Raw genomic sequence first — 21,919 nt, 5'->3', positions numbered from 1 at the left:
TTTTTAAAATATAGAAACTAAAATAGATATTTTGAAAACACAGATTTTAAAATGAACCAAAGCTAAAAATATAAATGTTAAAATAATATTTACCGATATTTTATATATAAGTTGAAGCTAATTAACACGTAAAACTTTGTACCTCCTTAAAAAAAATTAAGTACGTCATCCACGTCATGCCATGATGGCACCAAAGTTTAGTCAAGGTCTCCTCGTCCCACATTTTCCCTCTCATCGCGGTTAAACAAATTTCACGGATATTAAAATTGTTATACATATAAATTTTTAATATCTATTTTTTAAATATTTGATTTCACATTTTTAATAAAATATGAAATTGTTACTATTTTGAAAACTACAAATTTGTGACTTACGCGAGGAATGATTTGGACTTTGGAGGCGTGTAATAACATTATTTTTACTAATAATTTCATCACAATTTTTTAGAAATAGTTTTAAAAGTAAATAAAAATTAAAAAAAATCCATTCAAATTTCAATATTTGATTGATGTTAACTCAATTGTTACTCATAACTATGTAAATATGTATTTTACAAAGAAGTACACAAATTTATTTTCTAAACGTCAAGCATAATTCAACGATAATTGATATATATCTCAAAGTAAGAGGTTGTGAGTTCGATTCCCCACTTCGTACTAAAAAAAATTGTTTGCTAAAACTACCATCTTTGCAGGTGTAAAAATTATTTTGAACTACATGGGTTATAATGACGAGCCAAATATCTCTTACAATTTTTGTTTTCATTATTGTCCCACTACCTAACCATATCACCCTTTCTAAGTTTTAACTATTCATTTTTTACATTTATTTTATCTTATTTGTCAACTACTATTTTGTGATAAACTCTCGGCGCTTTTCTTTAAATAGAAATGTTAGAATTAAAATGCACGTAAGAAATGAATAGGCAAATTTTCCAACCACTTAGAGGCTTGGCTAGTCCCCATATTTTTTTAGAAAAAAATTTATGCTACTACGAGAATCCGTATACTTTTCACATTCACTATTTGTTATGTAAGTATTATATTAAAAATGATGTATGGTGTTAGAGGATAAATTATAGCATGTCATGTTGATAAAAGATATTGGTCCACAGCCAACGTAATGGCATTGATCTATGGAACTCAATAGAAAACACTTAGAATCTCAAATAAGGTAAAGGTACCTTAGCTCGCCTCTCCCGAGCTAAGGATCCGACAATATAGAGGAATGCATCTGTATTGCGTAACAATATTAGTAACCAACTCCTGAATGTACAATTTCCTCCTTGACTCCTATAAATACACCAACATTCTTGCTCACAGGTAGACAATTTTGTCTATATATATGACTTAGTTAGCTCGAGCTAATTTAGACTGTCTTGAGCGATAGATTGTTTGTTCTTTTGAGTGCAGGTCTCCTTGCATAGCTCGCTTCACACAATTCGACTGATTAGCTCATTGTGGTTTTTAGACCATTCATAAAATCATCATCAACATAAGGTCCACCGATATTAAAAATATATTTATAAAGACAAAATCATAACCGAACAATGAGAATATAATACTCTTATCATACTAAAATTTCTTTCATCTCTGGGCAAGTCGGAGACCTAAAATTTTTAGTACTACAGATGTATATATAATTTTTTTAATCACTGTTTGTTATATTAACTTATCGTATTAAAAATGATGTGAGGTCTATCAATATTAAAAGATTACTTATAAAAATAAAATTATAATATAATCTCCTAATATATTAATTTTAAATTTTTACCTGTTACAATTATTATTTATTATTTTGTTAACTCAATTGTTTCTATTTCTCGACGCAACAAAATATAAAAACTCGAGGCTGAAATGTGTATTCATGTGTGATGAAATATAGAAAGAAAAGACTTTTCCGCCAACCTGTCCAGTGGCAGCATTGTAAAATTGAACCAACATCAGTCCTTTTTACTTTTTAGTGTCCGACTAAGCCCGTCACAGTCAGCGAAGCAGACAAAGAAATCTCCCCTTGACTTTGACTATTCTGATTTCTCTATTTTCTTTCTTCTCCATGAAAAACACATTATAAAACCAAACCCAAACCCAAACCAAACAGACCACAGAATAATGAAACCCCAATTCCGCCATGGCAACTCCTCTGCTCTGCTCTTCTCCTTTCTCCTCCTCTGGTTTCTTCTTTCTCCTCACTCCCAAGCCCAATCCCCCGACGCCAACGGCTACACCTGCGCCGCCAACATGACCGCCGCCGCTCCGTGCCAGGCCTACGCCTTCTACCGAGCCACCGCCCCCGATTTCCTCGACTTGGCCGCCATTGCGGACCTCTTCTGGGTCAGCCGCCTGCAAATTTCCCGCCCCAGCAACATCTCCGACTCCAACTCCACATCCCCCCTCCTCCCCGGCCAGTCCCTCTTGGTTCCCATCACCTGCTCCTGCCACTCCGTCAACGCCTCCGTCGCCATCTCCTACGCCAATCTCTCTGTCAGAATCAAGCCCGGCGACACCTTCTGGAGAGTCTCCACCTTCAACTTCCAGAATCTCACCACTTACCAGTCCGTCGAAGTCGTCAATCCCACTCTGGTCCCCACCGATCTCCAAATCGGCGACGACGCCGTTTTCCCCATCTTCTGCAAGTGTCCTAATTCGACCCAGATTCAGAATCGGGTCAATTCCATGATCTCCTACGTGGTCCAGCCCGGCGACACTCTGCCCTCCATAGCCTCGAGCTTCGGGGTTCGAACAGAGGCCATTTCAGGCGCGAACAGGCCCAATCCCCGGCCGTTCGAGACGATTTTCATTCCGGTGAGTCAGCTCCCGAATCTGACGCAGCCAATTGCGGTGCCGTCGTCGCCGGCGCCGGCCGTTGCGCCGGCTCCGGCGCGAAAGAGGAAAGACGGGGCGGTGGTGGGGCTGGCGATTGGGCTGGGGATTTGTGGGATTGTGCTGATTTTGGTGGGAATTTTGTGGGTTTGTGGAGTGGGATCGGGGAAGAGTAGGGAAATGGAGGAGGGATTGGTGAGGAAGAAAGTGGAGGATAATGGTGGGATTTGGAAGGGGAATAATGGGAAGGGAATAATGGAGGTGGATTTAATGGCGGACGTGTCGGATTGTTTGGATAAATACAGAGTTTTCAGAATCGAGGAGCTGAAGGAGGCGACGGATGGGTTCAGCGAGAGGAGCTTGATTCAGGGCTCGGTTTATAAAGGCAGTATTGGAGGAATTGAATACGCCATCAAGAAGATGAAGTGGAATGCTTATGAACAGCTCAAGATCTTGCAGAAGGTAACTTTTTTTTATTTATTTATTTTTAATTTTCGCTTACGAGTTTGAATTACCACATTGATTTTTTCCCCAAATATTCATGATGCCGAATCTACTTAGGAGTTAGGAATTAGAGTCTTGTATGATTTTGTACTTAAATTTATTTTATTCTTTGGTAAGATTAAGTAGGAACTTAAAAAATTATGGCTATTTAATCTCTAATAGATTCATAATTTTTTTCATTTTGCTCCTAATAGTTTTTGTTGCTAGCGTTTGTCATGCATTTCTAAATTTTCTCGAAGTTATAATATTTAGAAAATAAAGATTGTGTGACACATAAGTGTTAAATCGATTGAATTAATAGTTAATCCTAAAGACATATTTTATAAAAGAAGTTGAAAGCATATAAAGTATATGGATCGTATGGACTAGATTATAAATTTTTTTATAGGCTTAATTCTTAAAGTTAGTGAGCAAATTTATAATTTAGATTGGTTTTAAAGGAAAATTCGAAACAAGTTGAATTTTTTAAAGAGAAAATAGTAACGATTGCCGATATATTTGCTAGGATTTTAAAATTTTAAGGTTAATGATGAGAAATATGAGTTTATGTAATTCATGTGAATGACTAAAAATGTAGCTTACAAAAACTTCCTAGAATTTCATTCCATATCATAATATTTAATATGTATTTTTTAAACCATCACAATTAGTATAGTATAAATTTGATTTTTTTAGTATGTTTTATCTTATATTTGAGTTGGATCTTATTTGAATTATTTTATTTTTGTAAAATTTTAAACCTTTAACTCTATCTTATCTATTTGACTTGTTTTATGTTATTATCTCTTAGTTTTATATTGGATTAGTAAACTAATCTATGAAAACCAATAGCCTTAAAGAACTTTTTTCAAAGCAGTGATTTCTAAGAGCCACTTTTTCAAAACTTGCAACTAAAAGGTTTTGGAAAAAGAAGACGATGGCTTTGATTAAAATATTGGAAAAAGACGAAAATAGGCAATTGAGTGCTTTCATTTTCCCACTTCCTTTTGCAAGGTTGGTTGAATAATCTCTCAAAGTTGGACCTTTTGTATCCTTGTTCATTCAAAAAAATTATTTTTTTAGTTCAATAATTGCGAGATGAATGATAACATTATCGATCTTTAAAATAGTAATAAGCGTTTGAGTTATATTCCAACCCCCAACAGAGAGAAGTGTAATTTTCTAGTTTTTAGGAAAAAGGAAAAAAAACGTTCGGGTTGCTAATGGTAAATTTGTTTTTATTTATCATTTTTTTTATATGTAACAGATATTTTATTTCTTCTCAATTCATGAGATTGTGAATAATGCAGTTAGTTTTTACACTATTATAAAAATGCGTTTTTTTAAACGAAGTTTTGAAAGTAAAAAATAAAAAAATAGTTTTTCAAATGGTTCTTGAAAGACCAAAATTAAAAAACAAAAAACAAAAAAAAATTGATTTCATTATTTTAGGATGCATTTGGGAGGGGATATTCCAACAGATGAAAACTGCCAAGTACAAACCTCTGTTTTCTAACATTATCCAAATACTTTATAACCCTCTTAAAAATGGAAAAAAAAAATAAACTTTTAAGTTTATAATATAAATTCGAATCTCTATTTTTTTAATACATAGTCTATTAGTTAACGAGAGTGACCTATCTAACTCTTGTTCTTAATTTAAAGGCATATTCTCTTAAATTAATCTCATTTATTCCCTATCCTCTAACCTTCCCATTTTAAAATTGATGTGGGAGAGAGACATGAAAAAGTGGAACCTTAACTTTAGCTAATTGTTTGAATTGGAACGTCATTTATCGTTGTAAGGTCTATTCTTGGTGATTCATTTAATCAATTTGGAGTAATTTTAATCATGTAACTTTTTTTTTATTTTTTTATTTGGTTGATTCTAACATGATGATGTGGTTTGAAGGTGAACCATGGTAATCTAGTGAAGCTTGAAGGCTTCTGCATTGACCCGGAAGATGCAAGCTGCTACCTAGTATATGAATATGTAGAGAATGGTTCTCTTTATTCGTGGCTACACAGAAGCGAGAAGCGGAAATTGAGTTGGAGAATGAGATTGAGGGTCGCCATCGACGTCGCTAACGGGCTACTCTACATCCACGAGCACACGAGGCCACGAGTCGTGCACAAAGACATTAAAAGCAGCAACATTTTGTTGGATGCAAACATGAGGGCTAAGATAGCCAACTTTGGGCTGGCCAAGTCAGGCTGCAACGCCATAACCATGCATATTGTTGGAACTCAAGGCTATATAGCACCCGAGTACATAGCGGATGGAGTCGTGTCGACGAAGATGGACATCTTCTCATTCGGAGTTGTGTTGCTCGAGCTCATCTCGGGGAGGGAGGCCATCGATGAGGAAGGAGGGGTTCTATGGATGAGAGCGAGCGGGTTTGTAGAAGGGAAGGAGAAGGAGAAGTTGGAGATGTTGAGGAGTTGGATTGATGAGGCTCTTTTGGAGCAATCTTGCCCTATGGATAGTTTGATGGATATAATGAATGTGGCTGTTAGTTGCCTGCAGAAGGACCCGACAAAGAGGCCGAGCATGGTCGAGGTCGTCTACGCGCTGACTAAGAATGAGGATGCGGTGTTCGACTTCTCCGACGATACTCTATCAGCTCCTCCCTTAACAGCAAGGTAGCCGAACCAGTTACTTGGTTTCCTGCATTACAAAGATGAAGCATATTGTGTATAGAATAATTAGAGGCTTTTAAGAGCGTATAATTTTTATGTCGTCCAAGCCATTTTAAAAAGCCTTGCGTTAAGCTTTTAACAATGTATTTTTGTATAGAATATTTGAAGGTTGTTAAATACTGTCGTTGTCAGATAGATAATAATTATTTTAAGCAGAGTAAGGAAAAAAAATAATTACTTTTTGAAGGATAGGATGTGAAGCTGATATGCTTGAAAAAGGTCAGAAGAAGTGTTGTTGATTCTTGATTAAACAGAGAGATCAATAATGAATAATATTCCAGTAAAGAAACCTACTTAGATTACAAAAATTACACTTATTAGATGCAAAACCGGGTAATACGACAATTAATTATACTGGTTCTCACTTTCAGTCATATGTGTAATTTATCAATATTGTCAAAAATTAGATTATAATAAACTCTTCTAAAAATATCTTTAAAGATTCCAATAAAGTCACGGCTTCTAACATTCACAAATATAATTAAGACACAATATCCCGAAGAAGATAATTTTGATCTCCCTAATTTACCGAGTGCCGCTGCCATAAATCAGCTACCAAAACACTCCAAAATCGGCTGGTGAAAAATCCCCCGACTGCTACAAAATTAATCCTGACGGCTCTTTCCTCTATTTTGTTCTCTCAACGACTCAGAAAAGAGGCTTATATATGCAAGTTCATACTCAGTGATTTGTTTTGGATTTAGATTTAAATACTATTTTGGTCCTATATATTTTTTCTTTTTTGTTTTGATCTCTTTATATATTTTTTTAAAGTGTTCATTTCAATTCTTGTATTTTTAACTTTTGTCTATTTGAGTCTGTTTTGGGGTGAAAATCCTAATCACACATTGAGGATAGAGAAATGTCCAATTTAGAAGGTCTTTCCGAGTAATCGACCTGAAGTGGACGACGTGAAGGTCTCTTCTGATGGCTGATCTGAAAATCTTTCCTAAGAACCCGACCTCATCAAAGTCTTCCCTGGTAGCTGACCTGAAGAGCTCCTCTTAGAACCGACCTATAGACTTTGCCCTGAAGACTTTGTCTAATGGCCGACCTCATCATGACTTTGTCTAATGATTGACCCCAGGCCTTCCCTGAAGGTCGGCCTTAAAGTCTTTCTTGAAGATCATTCAAGGGAGGAATGACCTTCCATACTTAGCCAAATTCCAGATAACAATCATATGAACTAGAATAGGTACTCCCGATAGGCCGACCTTGGTCCCGACATGCTCAACTGCTAGTCGGATTCTTTGTCGGGTATCTCAACCTATAAATAGGACATTTCACTCTTTAGTCAGGGATGGTATTCTAGCTCGGTCTCCATATTGAGGTCGGACTCATAATTGACTTGAACGTCAGAGTGTTTGTTCCCTTGTGCAGGTCTTTCCTCGTCAAGTGGTTTTCAACTCATTCCTGATAGTTCAGCTCATTCCAGTGCTTACTTTGACCTTTTGAGCTGGTCATTCCTTTCCCAAGGACACCCCACCTCTTCTGCGTGGCCGACCTTTACCAGATCATACCTCATCACATTTTTTTGCATAAACAAAGTCCATGTACTGCTGAAACGTTCGTTGTGGTCCATATACTTTTAAAGAGGGATTGTTTTGGTCCCTTCATTTTATTTCTTATGTCATTTCTTTCTATCACAATTTTAACACAACATTATATTCAATATATTTCTTGAAATGTGTAGCCATAACTTTTATATTAAAGTGTTTTCCTAGTTAAAGTTTTGCAAACAAAGATCAATTGTCACCTTTTTTAAAGTATGAAAATCAAAATAAATATTTTGAAAGTATAATGATTACCATTAACCAAAGTTAAAAGTAGAATGACGAAATAAACCAAAGGTTAAGCAAGACAAGAAAAACAACAAGCTCTAAATATAGAATGACACAACCAATGACTATGAGAAAATACTACCTAAAAATGTGGAAAAACACCAAATGACTCACATGACATTTATTATAACACTATATAAGGTGAAGACATGAAATATGCACCTAAATTTTTGAAATTATTCATAAGAATTATATGGAATGAATATAATTTCACAGTAGAGAAATAATATATTTTTTTTAATATAACATGTGGGATGATTCAAATTCACCATCTTTCTATAGAAAGATGATGGCACAAAAAGCAATAAATATCAAAACTGATACTTGTTCTTTTTTTTTTTTTTTTTGGTAAGGTTTAAAATTTGGCTTTAGTGCACTTGCCTTGCCATCAAAATCTACCAGAAAAAATGTTCCTCGTCCACACGATTTCGATAAAGTCCCGTGCAATATTGCGCTGTGTCACAGTCATTTCATCGCAGCACCAGCACCCACAGCCCCACGATACACACGATGGCGCCATTACATTGGTCGGTGGACTACTTGGGTCACAGTCAGTGGAAGGAATTGTTGCCACTTTCGAAGACTGTATTGGACCCGTGGGCCGTACTGGTGGTCGGCCCACTGGACCACTTCTTCCGTTACTCCACTGTCCACCCTCGTCTCTCAAAATCTCCCAACTCCATCATTACAAACATAGCCTTTTCTTTTCATTTCAAGAGATTCCAACCTCACCTTTTGCTGCATATTATAATGTTTTAAATATTTAAATTAGGCTTAAATCACCGTGTCAAAGTGAACATAATTCGATAATAATTGATATATATCTTTCATCAAGAAATCGTGAGTTCGATCGTTGTTAAGCTTAAAGGTAAATTTTGATTTTGTTTTCTCTTTTATTTCATTAAAAAAAATCACGACTCTTAACCTATTGATCTATGTCTAGAGTGGTACATTTTTTTTCTTCTATTTTTATGAAAAGTAGCGAGTGAATGTAGCAAAAGTTAAGTAAAGTTTACCAATTACAAGTCTAAGCTCTGAGTAACCATCAATGCATCCGATTAAGTTTACTTTTTTAATAATTTACAGCGCATGAAAGTTTGGAGCCCCTGGCTGGCAGGCACGTGCCCACTGTCGGTGAGTTTAGAGCCAAAATCTGAAGTTTTGAGACCCTTTGGTCTGGGTCTGAGCCCAGGGGAACCAGAGATTCAATTATCAGTGATTCCCATTTCCAAATTTAAACTCAACTATATTATTCAAAGAAGTTGTTAAAGATTTCGGTAGTTGGGTACCATACAAATTATCACGAGCCTCTTCTCAAATAGTCGCCCATTCTTCACTACGGTAGAATATAACTATAGATCACACGATGATTACATTTTTCAAGGTTCACTGTTTCTATATTTGGTACTTGATGATTTTTCGACCCAACATAATTCTAATATTATTTATCAAGGACAATGGTACTCTAAGTGCTCGAAATATTTTCGATATTGTTCGTACCTCATATCAATAGAGATGTTGTACATTACGTGTATACTCACGATCTTTTCCTTCTATAGCCCAGACAAAACTTTGGTTATAAATCATGTGATTTCATCATATTAACTAGCATGCCAATAAGTGCACTTAGAAGAGATAGAGAGGAAGTATGTGTTAAGTACAACAGTACCATTCGTATCCCGAGTATTTCCATAATTGTATGATATTGTCCGCTTTCATCATAGCTCTCACGAATTTCTCTATGAATGGAAAAGGGGTGCTTCGGATCGGGAGTAATCACTAGTGAGAGGGCAAAAAGAAGGGGGAAGGACAAAGGAAAGAGCAATGTCTACATTAAATCAATTGATTCGTTATGGTAGAGAAAAAAAACGACGCAATACGGCTTTGCCTTTGGTTCCACTCAAAATACCTCATAATATAATTGTCTTCTCTTATATACCATGAATCACATATTTCCCTGACTAATATGGAAGTTTGTTTGAACTTCTTACAGACCCAACGGTATGGATCGACTCTTTGCTCAATTGAAGTAGATGTTTATGTTTGTTTTGTCCTTTACTTAATTAAACAAAAGCATATAAGGTCATAATCACGTTGTTTAAATAATTGAAAAAACTTCAAAATCAACCCAATCTATCATTTCACATTTTTCGAAGAAAGTCTTAAATAAATAAGATACACCTAGAGCACTTTATTTTGTGATAATTATTGCCCCAATACTATAATTAATATCACTTCCTTCCCGGGATGGTATATGTCTACTTAAAACTTTGTTTTTTAGTCCAATATATTGGGATTGTAGATATATGCTAATTATTGTTGAACTAAACTCGTTTTGATATGTCCACCTAAAACTTATACATTACTCTACCATTGCTTTGTTAAAATCCTTCTACTTCATTGATGAGAGTCGTTTATAATAATGAATCAATCTCAAACTGTGACATTGCGTTGATGTAATTAGACATTTATGGTAGATTTCCCATTAATTACAACTATGTGTGTGTTGATGCAGGATTTTGGACGGGTGACAAGCAACTTCTAATATGAAGTGGATATTTAGCGTGACTTGTAAATTTTATAAGGCGTTTTGGAAAGCATGTCCAATTTTTATAGGAATTTTTTTTTATCATAAATTGTACATTTTCTAAATAACCATCGATTTAGAACCAACGTCAGTAATTTCTTGCCTTATCATTTTGACACTCCATATTTGATGATAAAAAATTCGATGACATTCATGTTTTCAAATCAGTGTCGAACTTTTTTTTTTTTTTGTTAGATAGACGACTTTGTAGGCTTATCTCATCCTCGACTATTCTAGTAGTTGGGATAAGTGAGAGATAAGTGACGGGGCACACAATCCCATCCATAAAAAAGTAATATTTCTCTTTTTGCAGCAATTCTTTAAAATAATTAATAGATAACCAAAAAAAAAAAAGAGAAATAACAAAATGATGATTACACTCCTATTATTTATAAAAGGAATCACTCGCGACAAGAACTTTATTTAAAAAAATAAACGTTTTCCATTATTTTTTTAATCACAATTTTTTAAATATAATTGTCCATTGAAAAAAAAAGTGCTAACAAAAAAGGTTGACGAATCATTACATAAATATTTTAAAGACTATTTAATATATCTATTGTTTTTGAAAATATAAATTTCCAACCGCTCCGGATATTCTTAAATCTCAACCCCACGAAATACGTCAGCCATCGCCATCCACCGATCGCCTTCCGATGGGTTGCTTTTCGATTTTTAGTTTAATTTAATACAGAACTTTTTCCCAATAAAATTTATTTATTTTTTAATTAGTAAAGAACCAAAAATTGTACAGTACAGCACGCACCGATCAAATTTCCGTCTGAAAATTATATAATACGAGTCCAGCGGCCATTTTCTCTCGCTCAGTCGTCCTTCTTCCACTTCCTTGCACCATACCCGCCATTACAGAGCCTCCTTCCACTTGCCATTACAGAGCATTGCGCCAGAGCCAGATGCTTCTGAGTCAACATCGCTGCTCGCACTTACGCCTTTCCTCACTTCCTCGATCCTATCGGAACATTCAGTCTTCTACTTCCAGGTATCTCTTCCTCCATATCCAATCTTCAGTTCTCTTGTTCTTCTTTAGCATTAGCTGTCTCCAACTTCTATGAATGGTATTCAACTTAATCGCTGGGATTTTCGCGCGTTTTTTCTACTGGTTCAACTGCTACTCTCACGCGGTTGACCATTTTATTACTCGCTGATACTTTTTTCTGTACTGGAGACTCCGCTGCTTCTTTAATCGTAATCTCGGGTCTGCATCTGCACTGCAACGAGTGTAGAAGATTTTAACTACCATAATTTGTCATTAAGTTTTTGTTTTCGTTTTTTAATAGTTACAGTGTTATGTGACTTTTGTCTAATTTAGTGCTTGATAGACATGTTGAACTGTTCACTCCTTTTTCCAGCAGAACGTTTTCATGTCACTTCTCGTGGGTCGACCATTCGAATTTTAATGCACGCCCTCTCATGGTTAGTGGAGGTGAGTCTGCTGTAGATGTAAATTACGAAATGAATACATTGTACAGTGAGATTGCCATTATGACTTAAATACTTTGAATTTTCACGACAGTTCGGTTTATTTTCTGTCTTTAGGTTAACTGAAACCGTTTTGGTTTTGCTTTCTGAATAAATTTGTTAAGCTACCGTGTTGTCGCATGGATTTGTGTACAAACCAGCATTGATCTGGTATTCTATTGCTCAGGCATTAAACATGTTAGATTCGTAGTTTTCATTCTCCTGACGCTGGTGATTCTATGGCAGGGTCATGGGAGGCCCGTTCTCAAAGGAAACAAGACTGGGTACATATTGCAATGTGCAAATGCAGTTCAAGTGATTTCAATGCCAGTGTTTGTAGAGCTAACTCGAATATTTTCACTCAGGTGAATGTTTGTTGATAGATAAAAAATCTGGTGTATCTTCTGGCTTACTCGTGCATTAAGTGTACTATTGTCAACTAGCTTGGTCTTACAAAGTAACTAACACAAACCTAATGTAGTTTTGCCTTGTACATCTATATTTGCGGTGATGTAATTGGAGAATCAACATTGGGAAAGGAAAACAATGGCTAATTCTTATTTGATCTGTACTACCATATCTCTCTTTCAACCATACACAGAATCATGCTATAAACAAGCATCTATATGTCTGGAAGTGTTGATTTTGAACAAACGCTGGCTGTTGGAAGAGCAAGTTCATGAATTTGGGTGCAGTAGGAACTTATATACTTGGAATGGTAAGCAATAGAACAACAAAATAAATACTCTATGACATAAGAGGCCAATTGAACCTAAAATTTTTTATAATTAGGGCTGATATTTTAAACGTCAGAACTATATTTCTCTTTTACCATCATGCTGTGAGGTGAGTATGGGCTTCCCACGTTTGAAGTTCTTCAAGGTAAATAGAGAAATTGTGAAACGAATGAAGTAAGGCAGGAAAACTCTAACTGCTGCACATCATTGACTCATTGACTATTTACAACTGTCTATTAATTTCTAATATTCAGTTTCTCATAGGCATACTTGCTTCTTAATTTAGTTCTTGGGGAATGTTTAAATTCTTCATTTGTTTTCTTTTAAGCTATGCACGTGTTTTTAATTTCAGTTATTGTTGCCTGCCAATTAGATAAACTAAAGAGCATCATTTTTGCCCTTTCTTTTTCACCTGGTATATGGAGAACTTGCTCAGTATCTAACCCATGCTTTTAGTTCACAAAATTGGCTGATTTCCTGATAATGTTGCACTGGAATTGTATCAGGGTTTTCAAGCTAAAGTTATGATTAAAGTTATATTTGGATGTTGCCTCGTCAGCTTGACACAAGTTAATTCTGTCAAATCTATAGCCGAAACTGTCCAAGAGATATTTTCATGTATTGTTCAAAACGTTGGAGCATCTGGCTTGCCATTTGCATGTGCATCTAATTGCTTGAAGAAACCCACACCTCTCCAGTTGGATGTATACTTGCCTGCATTTCAAGATATTAGATGGAATTTTGCACGGCTGATATACCTATTCAACATCCAACTCGAGAGAAATGTTGGCACGTAAGTTAGGTGCATATTTGTGTCATGGTTGATAATCTCATTAATGTTCTCGTTCTCATCCTCATTCTTTATAATGACTTATTTGAAGGTATTCCGTTTTACAATATTATGATTATCTACCAGGCATTACTTTGTCCTCATGATGTGGTCGCTTCTTTTTATGGAATGAAGTATCTATTTAAACTTGACTGTCACTCATCTGAAATGAGGCTCTAATAGACTGCAAATGTGACAAAAGAAATAGAGAAACTGCTAGAACCATGTATTCTAATTCCACGAATGTATTGTATTACTCTTTCTTTTTGGAAGAAATTCTTGTTCTTCTAAGATTGGGAAATCATTTGGGTTTTTCTTAATAGGTTCTTAGTGGTGCTTCTTGTGGCATGCATCTCATTTATTTTGATCGGTGGTTTCCTGTTTTTCAAGCTCAGGTACTCTACTGTTCATTCTTTCTTAGTATTAAACTGCAGCTTCAAATACATAGCGTTTATGTGGTAAATGGTAAGAACTGATCTATAAGTCTATAACTATAACATATTTTGTCCTTGTCACTAAAATTAATCTCTTCAGGTCTTGAAAAAGAAAAATGTTTCTTTTTGTTACCTGTGTTCAAAAGTGGAGAGTTCGAAGGGAATGGGAGGATATTGGATTTTCTAGGGTATAAATATCTCTTCCAGTCCCCTCCAACCTCTTTCTCTACATTATTAATATTAGAAAAAACCCAATCAACTGTGTTGATCTATACGACAGTTATACTCTGAAAAGAAATAAGATATGGTGGGATCAGCAAAGGCCTGTTATATCATCATTTTGTTTATAGTTCTCTATTTTAAAAAGAATTAATCTTTTTGCCTTCAATTTCTGTCTTGTTTCTTATTTTGTTTTTAAATAATGAGATAATTGACAAACTAGTTTTATGTTATTATTTTTCTATCAGTTGATTTTTATTACTCAAACTTTCAATCTCTTGCGTAATTTCAATTCTTGCAATCAATTTTTAGTTTGATTCTTGTCTGTTAGTTCATTGATCCTTCCTACATGCGAGGAGTGTCTTGAACAGAGGTAGCACACAGTCTCTGGAGGACTGCTTATGGGAAGCATGGGCATGTCTATGTTCGTCATCCACTCACTTGAAAGTATGCTGAATTTTCATTATAAGATCCTTCAGATCTATTTTATTAATGATAGCTTCAACTGCTTACTTTAAATCATTTTAAGTATTTATGAATGTTAATTTGACTTAGAAACATCTATATTTTTGAACTAACAGCAAACAACACGAGTCGAACGTGTTATAGGCTTCATTCTTGCCATATGGGGCATATTATTCTACTCTCGTCTACTCAGCACAATGACAGAACAGTTTAGGGTAAGCATAATGACAAAAACTTGAAGAAAAATTAAATGTTTACTGAAACTAATTTCCATGCACATTTTACTTATGCTTGTTGTTTGGACAGCATAACATGCAAAGGCTGAGGGAAGGTGCACAAGTTCAAGTTTTGGAGTCTGATCACATCATCATTTGTGGTGTCAATAGTCATTTGGCATTTATATTGAAGCAGATAAATAAGTATCATGAATTTGCTGTCCGCTTAGGTACTGCATCTGCTAGGTAACTGGTGCTCCTCCCGTCATAGATTCTGTGTCAACATCATGTATTATAAGCATTGGAGAGTACAGTTTCTTTTTGGTTGTTTTTTAAGGAGACAGAGAATTCTTCTCATGTCTGATCTTCCGAGGAAACAAATGGACAAGTTAGCTGATAATATTGCAAAAGATCTTTACCACATCGATGTTCTTACAAAGAGGTAAGGGTGATGAAGTTGTTTTCTTTATCTTAATCATAATAGCCGACAAAAAATTGTCTCTCTCTTTTGGATCTGCATTTGGAGTTTCCTTTTAGGAATTTTCATTTTCACTTGATGATATCATCTCCAAAAACAAGTGAAGTTTCTGGAATATGTTTTCATATGGCCTGAATTGTTTTTAATCTCATCTCATTCTATTGAGTTTATGGTTTTACAGTTGTAGTCTCAGCTTAACAAAATCATTTGAAAGAGCTGCTGCCAGTATGGCACGTGCAGTAATTATACTACCAACAAAGGGAGATCGGTAAGAATTTTTTCAGTCAAGAGTATATTTTTCTTCTTTTTTCTTTTGAGGGTGAGGATTCAAACCTCCAACCTTTTATTGATGATATATGTCTTAACCAGTTGAGCTATATTCAGGTTGGCTAAGAGTATATATGTCTTTTCTTCTATGGTAGTTTTCATAGACTGGGTTTCCAGCCTTCCGTAATATCATTTTCTTTCTCACCATTTAGAACACCTTCTTTGTTTATCGAAGAAATGATTCCTGTGAAAATGCTACTGAATTCTAGTCGTAGGCTGTAAAGTTACTGCAATATGTATGGAATGTTGATAAAGATTAGTAGTATTATGGAGTTGGAATGACTATTTTGCTTTTGTTAAAATTGTAATTACGAGTAGTAAAATGCTTTTGACCTCTAAGTAGTAGCCCCGTCAAAATTCAAGAACATGCTTCACTCCTTCCATAAAAGTCGAAGTTTATACCATGAATTTTTTTATTGAGATGAAGTTTACATATTTTGGCATTTACCGAAGCTTATTTGTTCTCTTAAGCAGGTAGATGGATATTTTTCCATAGTTCTTTTAATATTTTAATTTCTTCCAGTATTTCATGGTTTCTTTATTATTTTTATTTTATTGACAAATCTGACAAATTCTATTAAACCTTCCACCCTCCTCTGGATATTGGGATGAATTTGCCCTTATGTAGGTTTCTCAATCATCTTTAAGGAGAGATCTTTTTACAAATATGGTGAAATAGGAAGTAATCATAGTTATAAGAAAGCCTTGTTGAATAGTTATCCTGGACCTTTTATAAGAAAAGAATTTTACAACCAATTGAAGATAAATGTCATAATTTAAATGTTGGAGTGACACGGAGTCCAGCTAACAGAGTGCTTTTAGCACATGCAGTTATTGAAATATTGACCAGTATAGAATGTAAAGCTACTTATTTTGGTTTCAAATATGAGAAATCAATCTTAGAAGTATGGATTAATTAAAGCGTTTTTGCACACAAATTTATTAGGTATGAAGTTGATACAGATGCATTTCTCTCTGTTCTTGCCCTTCAACCCATTCCGAATATGGAGTCCATCCCAACTATTGTTGAGGTATGCTACCAATAAATAACAATTTGATCAGTTTATCAAATGCCAACTATGAATGGATGAATTTGAACTTTCTCTCGATGAATTCAGGTTTCTAGTTCCAATACATGTGCGCTCTTGAAGTCAGTCACAGGACTGAAAGTAGAGCCGGTGGAGAATGTTGCCTCTAAATTATTTGTTCAGTGTTCTCGGCAAAAGGGGCTCATAAAAATTTATAGGCACTTGCTGAACTATCAAAGTACGTAATGAATTTATAGTATCCTAATTGCATAGGACAATGGAGGGCGAAACTCCTTTCCTGGAACATATATTTAGGAGTAATTAGCTATTCAGAATTTCCGACAAGTTATGCTATTGAATTCTCTAGTTGGGTTCATTAGAGTGCTCTTTCTAATAAATTGGGATATTGGTTTTCATTCCCAGTAAAATGCACGTTATTCATCAAGAACCAGAACCTGAGCCACTTTATTGAATTGCATGTGTTGACGTTTAATCTTGAATCATTTGCATTTTATTCTTTAAGTCATTAATAACTTATACCTCTCAATCTAAGGTATTAGTAACCTCCCTTTTATAAGTTTTAGGTTCAGACCCCTGGCCCCACATTTCTAATGTTACATTCTTGATTAAAAAAGAAAAAAAACTTAGATCTTGGAGAAGAATGGTTGAAAAAAACTTCCGGGTTCTCTTTCAATGATTATCATGAAGGACAACTAACTGAATCACAATAAAGGAATAAAATACTAGATGCTGATAATATCTAAATTCCATCCTTGAATTTCTATGCCTTTTAGTTTTCGGTCTACTCAAATTTAAAATGCTGTGTAATTGCAGAAAACGTCTTTAATCTATTCAGTTCCCCCAATTTTGTTGGTCTAAATTATAAAGAAATACGCCAAGGATTTCATGAGGTATTTACCCATCAGCTAAGATCTTCCTCAGCATTCCCTTTCCTTTTTGCTGAATGGGTGTTTCTACAGGCAGTTGTTTGTGGTATCTATAGGAGTGGGAAGATACACTTCCATCCAAATGATGATGAGATTCTGCGGCAAAATGACAAGGTATGAATAATGTATATCCAAACGCTGATCTGTATCTTTCTTTTTTATAGACAGTAGCAGCTAGTGTTGATGGTCCTAATCTGCCCAAAAAAAAAAAAAAAAACGAAGTAACACCAATCTTTTCATTCAAGTTTCAGTACCGCGATGAAGTTATGATTTTATTTGGTTATAAACAAAACAGTCTCTGCACAAAATTTATCTAAGATGTATATCACGTTAGACTTCTCTCTCTGATCATTTTCTTCCTGAAGTTTTTGTATTCAATTCTTAGACTTCGTGCCAAACACCTGAAGAATGAGAATAAAAGTTTTAAATGCTTGTATCTCATGCTCGTAATTTGTTAAGATAGGATAGGCTCCCTTTTATCTGGTAGAAGGATAGGGTGGATGCAAAAATCTTGATACTGCACTTTTCTAGACTTGCAATATTCAGTTTTACGTTAATTGTTCAAAGTGGACAAAAATTGTAATGCTATGGATTAATGGTCCTTTATCTGGTGACGGTGAGTTCTCAATTGCTTTGAAGGGAACAACTTCATTCCACACGTTTTGTCAGTTGAATTTGTGCACCTCTCCTTAACTATCTTTTCGTGTAGGTTCTGTTCATTGCACCTTTACTTGGAGGACATAAGGGAGGGGGTGGCTATTCAAATGTGACTAAAGAAGGAAGTAATACCATTAAAAAGCTGGAAAGCATTAAAAACAGTAATGCAGGTTTACATCAATCTCTGGAAACAGATAGAAAGCGATTTGAGAATATCATTAAACATCCAACAAAACCTTTTTTCAAGGTAATATTTAAGTGGTCCATTTTTGTTTTCAACAAGTCAGTGAACATGGTGACTAATTTTTATATTGCATGCAGGCCTCAAAAAAGGCTGTAGGACCAAAAGAATGCATACTTTTGCTTGGTTGGCGCCCAGATGTTGTAGATATGATTGAAGAATATGATAACTATCTTGGACCTGGTAGTGTATTGGTAAAGCCCTTTTCTGTATGAACCTTCTTCGTGTTTTCTAGACTACAAATCTTTGTGCTAGAACTTGACTCCTCTGACATCACTTTTGAACGGGACTTAAGGTGCTCTGCAGTACTGACACTGCATGCAATGTAGTCTAGTCTTGATCTGATGAAAAAAATGCAGTCATATGGATGATTGGAAATTTGGCTAGAGTGTCAATTTATTGAAATATATCCCATTCAGCTTCTCATCTTCTCTTAAGTAGAGGTTCTCTTCTAAGCCCAAAAGCCTTGATGAATACGCTAGACAAAAATAGCTCGGCTAAGTGACACATGGGTTCTTTGGAGTTTGAAGTTTGTCCATCATGATGTGATACATTGAACTTTTATTCAGTTTCTTTGGGCTTGATAAGCCGGTTTTATACATCTGATTTTTGGTTATATGTGACATGAACGCAAATTTTGGACCTTAGATTCTCATCTCCCATGTAAATGCAGGAAATTTTGTCGGATGCATCATTCGATGAAAGAAAAAGGGCTAATAAAGCTGCAGACCGGAATAAATTCAAAAATGTCAGAGTTTCTCACAGGGTATTGACATAATGTTTTAATTGAATTAAGATAATGGTCATAGTGTAGTCTTCTGAAGCATTTTAGTTCTTTCTTTAAGCCAACTTCCACAATTTTGTACCTCTCCTTTGTATGCTGTAGATAGGAAACCCCATGGACTATGATACCTTAGAAGAAACCATACTAAATATTAAGAGTTCTTTCAATAAAGATGAAGATGTTCCTTTATCCATTGCGGTGATATCTGACAGAGAATGGCTTCTTGGTGGTATGCCTTTTTTTTAAGACTATCTTATATGCCTTTTTTTTGGCTTGTATAATGTTTCTCTGTTTTAATAACCAGAATATGGATTGTATTAACTTCCATTCTTCCAGATCCATCTAGGGCAGACAAACACTCAGTATATACTCTTCTCCTTGCTGAAAGTATCTGCGAGAAACATGGAGTTAAGGTATTTGTGTGTAATAGCAAAGTAATACGATCAATAACACAATTCCTACACATTAATCCTTTGACATCTATAAATTTATTGAAAGTTTGATCATATGACATCTTAGCAGTCTTTTGTTTATTTTCTGGAGAGAAGTAGGGTCTATGATATGACACTATATTTCAGGTGCAAAATCTTGTTGCAGAGATTGTTGACTCCAAATTGGGAAAACAAGTAAATGCTCCATTTTCCAATCTTCATGTGTATCCTTTTGAGTCTATTTAAAAATTGATGTTGCTGTTTAAATGCATGCAGATAACAAGAATAAAACCTTCCCTAACGTACATAGCAGCAGAGGAAATAATGAGTCTTGTCACAGCTCAAGGTCTGAAAATGCATTGTGAACCCCTGTTAGATTTGCTTGCAAGTGACCCCCAAAATGCGATTCAAGTATATATTTTTGTGTGACAGTGGCAGAGGATAGTGAACTGAATGAGGTGTGGAAAGATATTTTAAATGCCGAGGGTGATGAAATATATGTGAAGGTACATCTCTGTTTCTTCATCCACATCACCTTTGGATAACTATGAACATTGAAATAAAACGCCTAGGTCGAAAGTACAATTCTTGCACTACTTGGGACTTTTTTGGTCACGTGATTAGATGACTCAATAATATATTGTTTTGCACATGCTATTACTTGAAATTCTACTTTGAAGAGCTTCAAAATTTTAACTAGTGACCATGAATCCTGAACTATTGTGGTTTTGAGACTATCCGATAGAGGAGGAAAATAAGGGTCCATTTGATAATGCTCCCGTTTCTTGTCTCTTATTTCTAATTTTTGAAAAACACAATTATTTGGTAACTCTTCCTGTTTTTCGTTTCTCATTTTTAAGAAACATTTTCAAAATTGTATAGAAATTTTTGAAACAGCAAAACTAAGTTTCTTATTTCTATTTTTGGTTCTTAAAAAGCATAGATAAAAGTATAATAAATATAAAAAAGAATAAATCTAACATAAAAAATTTGAATATTCAACGTTCTTATAAAATTTTTACCTTTTTCTAATTTAATAATTTAGAGAAGAAACAAAAATAAATAATGATTATCAACTGTTTCTTTATTTCTTTAAAAGGAAAAAGCAAGAAATATTTACTAAATGCAATTATGTTTTTTCTCGATTTGAAAAGGAACAAAAATATAAAAATGTTATCACACAAGCTTTAAACTGACTATAGGCTGTAGTTAAAAGGATGTTGTGTGTAGCCTTGTGTAACATAACTGCACCATGCTTACATATCTTCTTGACACAGGATATTAGTGGCTACATGAAACAAGGGGAGGATCTCTCATTTTCAGAACTAGCCGAAAGAGCACATCTAAAGCAAGAAGTTGCCATTGGCTATGTTAAAAGCAATAGGAAGGTAATTGTGGTCGTTGAATATTGTAGAGAAATAATGTAGGATACGAGTCTGATCTGATGCATTCTTCTGGTTGATGCAGGTTATCAATCCAATTCCCAAATCCGAACCGCTTTCTCTTGAATTGACAGATTCATTGATCGTTATATCAGAACGTGAATAACAACAAACTTTCTGCCAGTTATGAAAAATATATTCCCCTTCCATTTCTTTTGTTCTGTTCTGTTCGTATATTCAATGCAACACATTGTTTTTTTTTATCCCTTAGAAATATAGAGCACAAAGGTACCTCACAAATTTGTCACAATATTATGAATGATCTCTTTACAGATGAATTGCAATGTTTCAAAGATTGAATCATTGTGTATAGTTCTTTTTCAAGAACATACTCCTTTTTTCCATTTCTTAACCAGGTAATCAAATCATAGCTAGCTTTTGACATGAAGATAGTTCAATTGGTGCAAGAATGTGTACCATTTTTGTCTGTGACTTTAGCCAAATAATTGACGACCTTGGATGCTTTTCAAAACTAGGCAATATTAGAATAGGTGGAGTACTCAAATTATTCTTTAATGATACTGAAACTCTCTTCTTGTAAGGGACTCCTAACCTACCTTTCTTGAGACAATTTGTTATAGTACCCTTTTTATTTTTAAAATAATAATAGGACCCATTATATTATTGAACCCCACAATTAATATCCTAAAATATATGGCTCAGCACATATATAATCAATTTGAATATTCATCCTCTCTCCTTACCATTTATCTTCGATGTATACTTCTATCTTTATCCTCCTTTTTATTTTGCAAATATATTGAAAGATAAAT

The 21,919-nt window shown here is 34.8% G+C and overlaps 2 protein-coding genes across 13 annotated transcripts; both read left to right on the top strand.

Moving 5' to 3' along the window:
• The first annotated feature begins 2,089 nt into the window (after positions 1–2,089).
• On the top strand, positions 2,090–6,191 carry LOC111016264 (serine/threonine receptor-like kinase NFP). Its single transcript, XM_022291577.2, has 2 exons — positions 2,090–3,284; positions 5,218–6,191. Exons 1-2 carry the CDS (start codon positions 2,112–2,114, stop codon positions 5,950–5,952), a joined length of 1,908 nt encoding a protein of 635 aa, XP_022147269.2. The 5' UTR covers positions 2,090–2,111; the 3' UTR covers positions 5,953–6,191.
• Positions 6,192–11,188: 4,997 nt separating this feature from the next.
• LOC111016295 (ion channel POLLUX-like protein, putative (DUF1012)) lies at positions 11,189–21,449 on the top strand. 12 transcript variants are annotated; one of them, XM_022291621.2, is made up of 24 exons: positions 11,189–11,433; positions 11,807–11,877; positions 12,159–12,277; positions 13,156–13,442; positions 13,802–13,873; positions 14,503–14,578; positions 14,713–14,811; positions 14,903–15,057; positions 15,149–15,253; positions 15,471–15,557; positions 16,563–16,647; positions 16,735–16,882; positions 17,479–17,555; positions 17,625–17,705; positions 18,301–18,495; positions 18,570–18,683; positions 19,163–19,255; positions 19,376–19,502; positions 19,610–19,686; positions 19,852–19,899; positions 19,981–20,050; positions 20,137–20,210; positions 20,982–21,092; positions 21,172–21,449. In XM_022291621.2, the coding sequence occupies exons 1-24, from the start codon at positions 11,348–11,350 to the stop codon at positions 21,250–21,252; spliced, it is 2,538 nt and encodes an 845-aa protein (XP_022147313.1). In that variant the 5' UTR covers positions 11,189–11,347; the 3' UTR covers positions 21,253–21,449. The 12 variants fall into 12 exon arrangements, with proteins under 12 accessions (XP_022147313.1, XP_022147312.1, XP_022147318.1 ...); XM_022291620.2 differs by having other exon boundaries at positions 11,804–11,877; XM_022291626.2 differs by lacking the exon at positions 13,156–13,442 and having other exon boundaries at positions 11,191–11,433; positions 11,807–11,867.
• Positions 21,450–21,919: the final 470 nt, after the last annotated feature.

This window comes from Momordica charantia, assembly GCF_013281855.1.
Source record: "Momordica charantia cultivar OHB3-1 chromosome 5 unlocalized genomic scaffold, Mcharantia_2.0 BLBB01000005.1, whole genome shotgun sequence".
Classification (NCBI taxonomy): domain Eukaryota; kingdom Viridiplantae; phylum Streptophyta; class Magnoliopsida; order Cucurbitales; family Cucurbitaceae; genus Momordica; species Momordica charantia.
The sequence above is the reverse complement of the archived record's forward strand: the minus strand, read 5'-3'. Positions and strand labels throughout refer to the sequence as shown.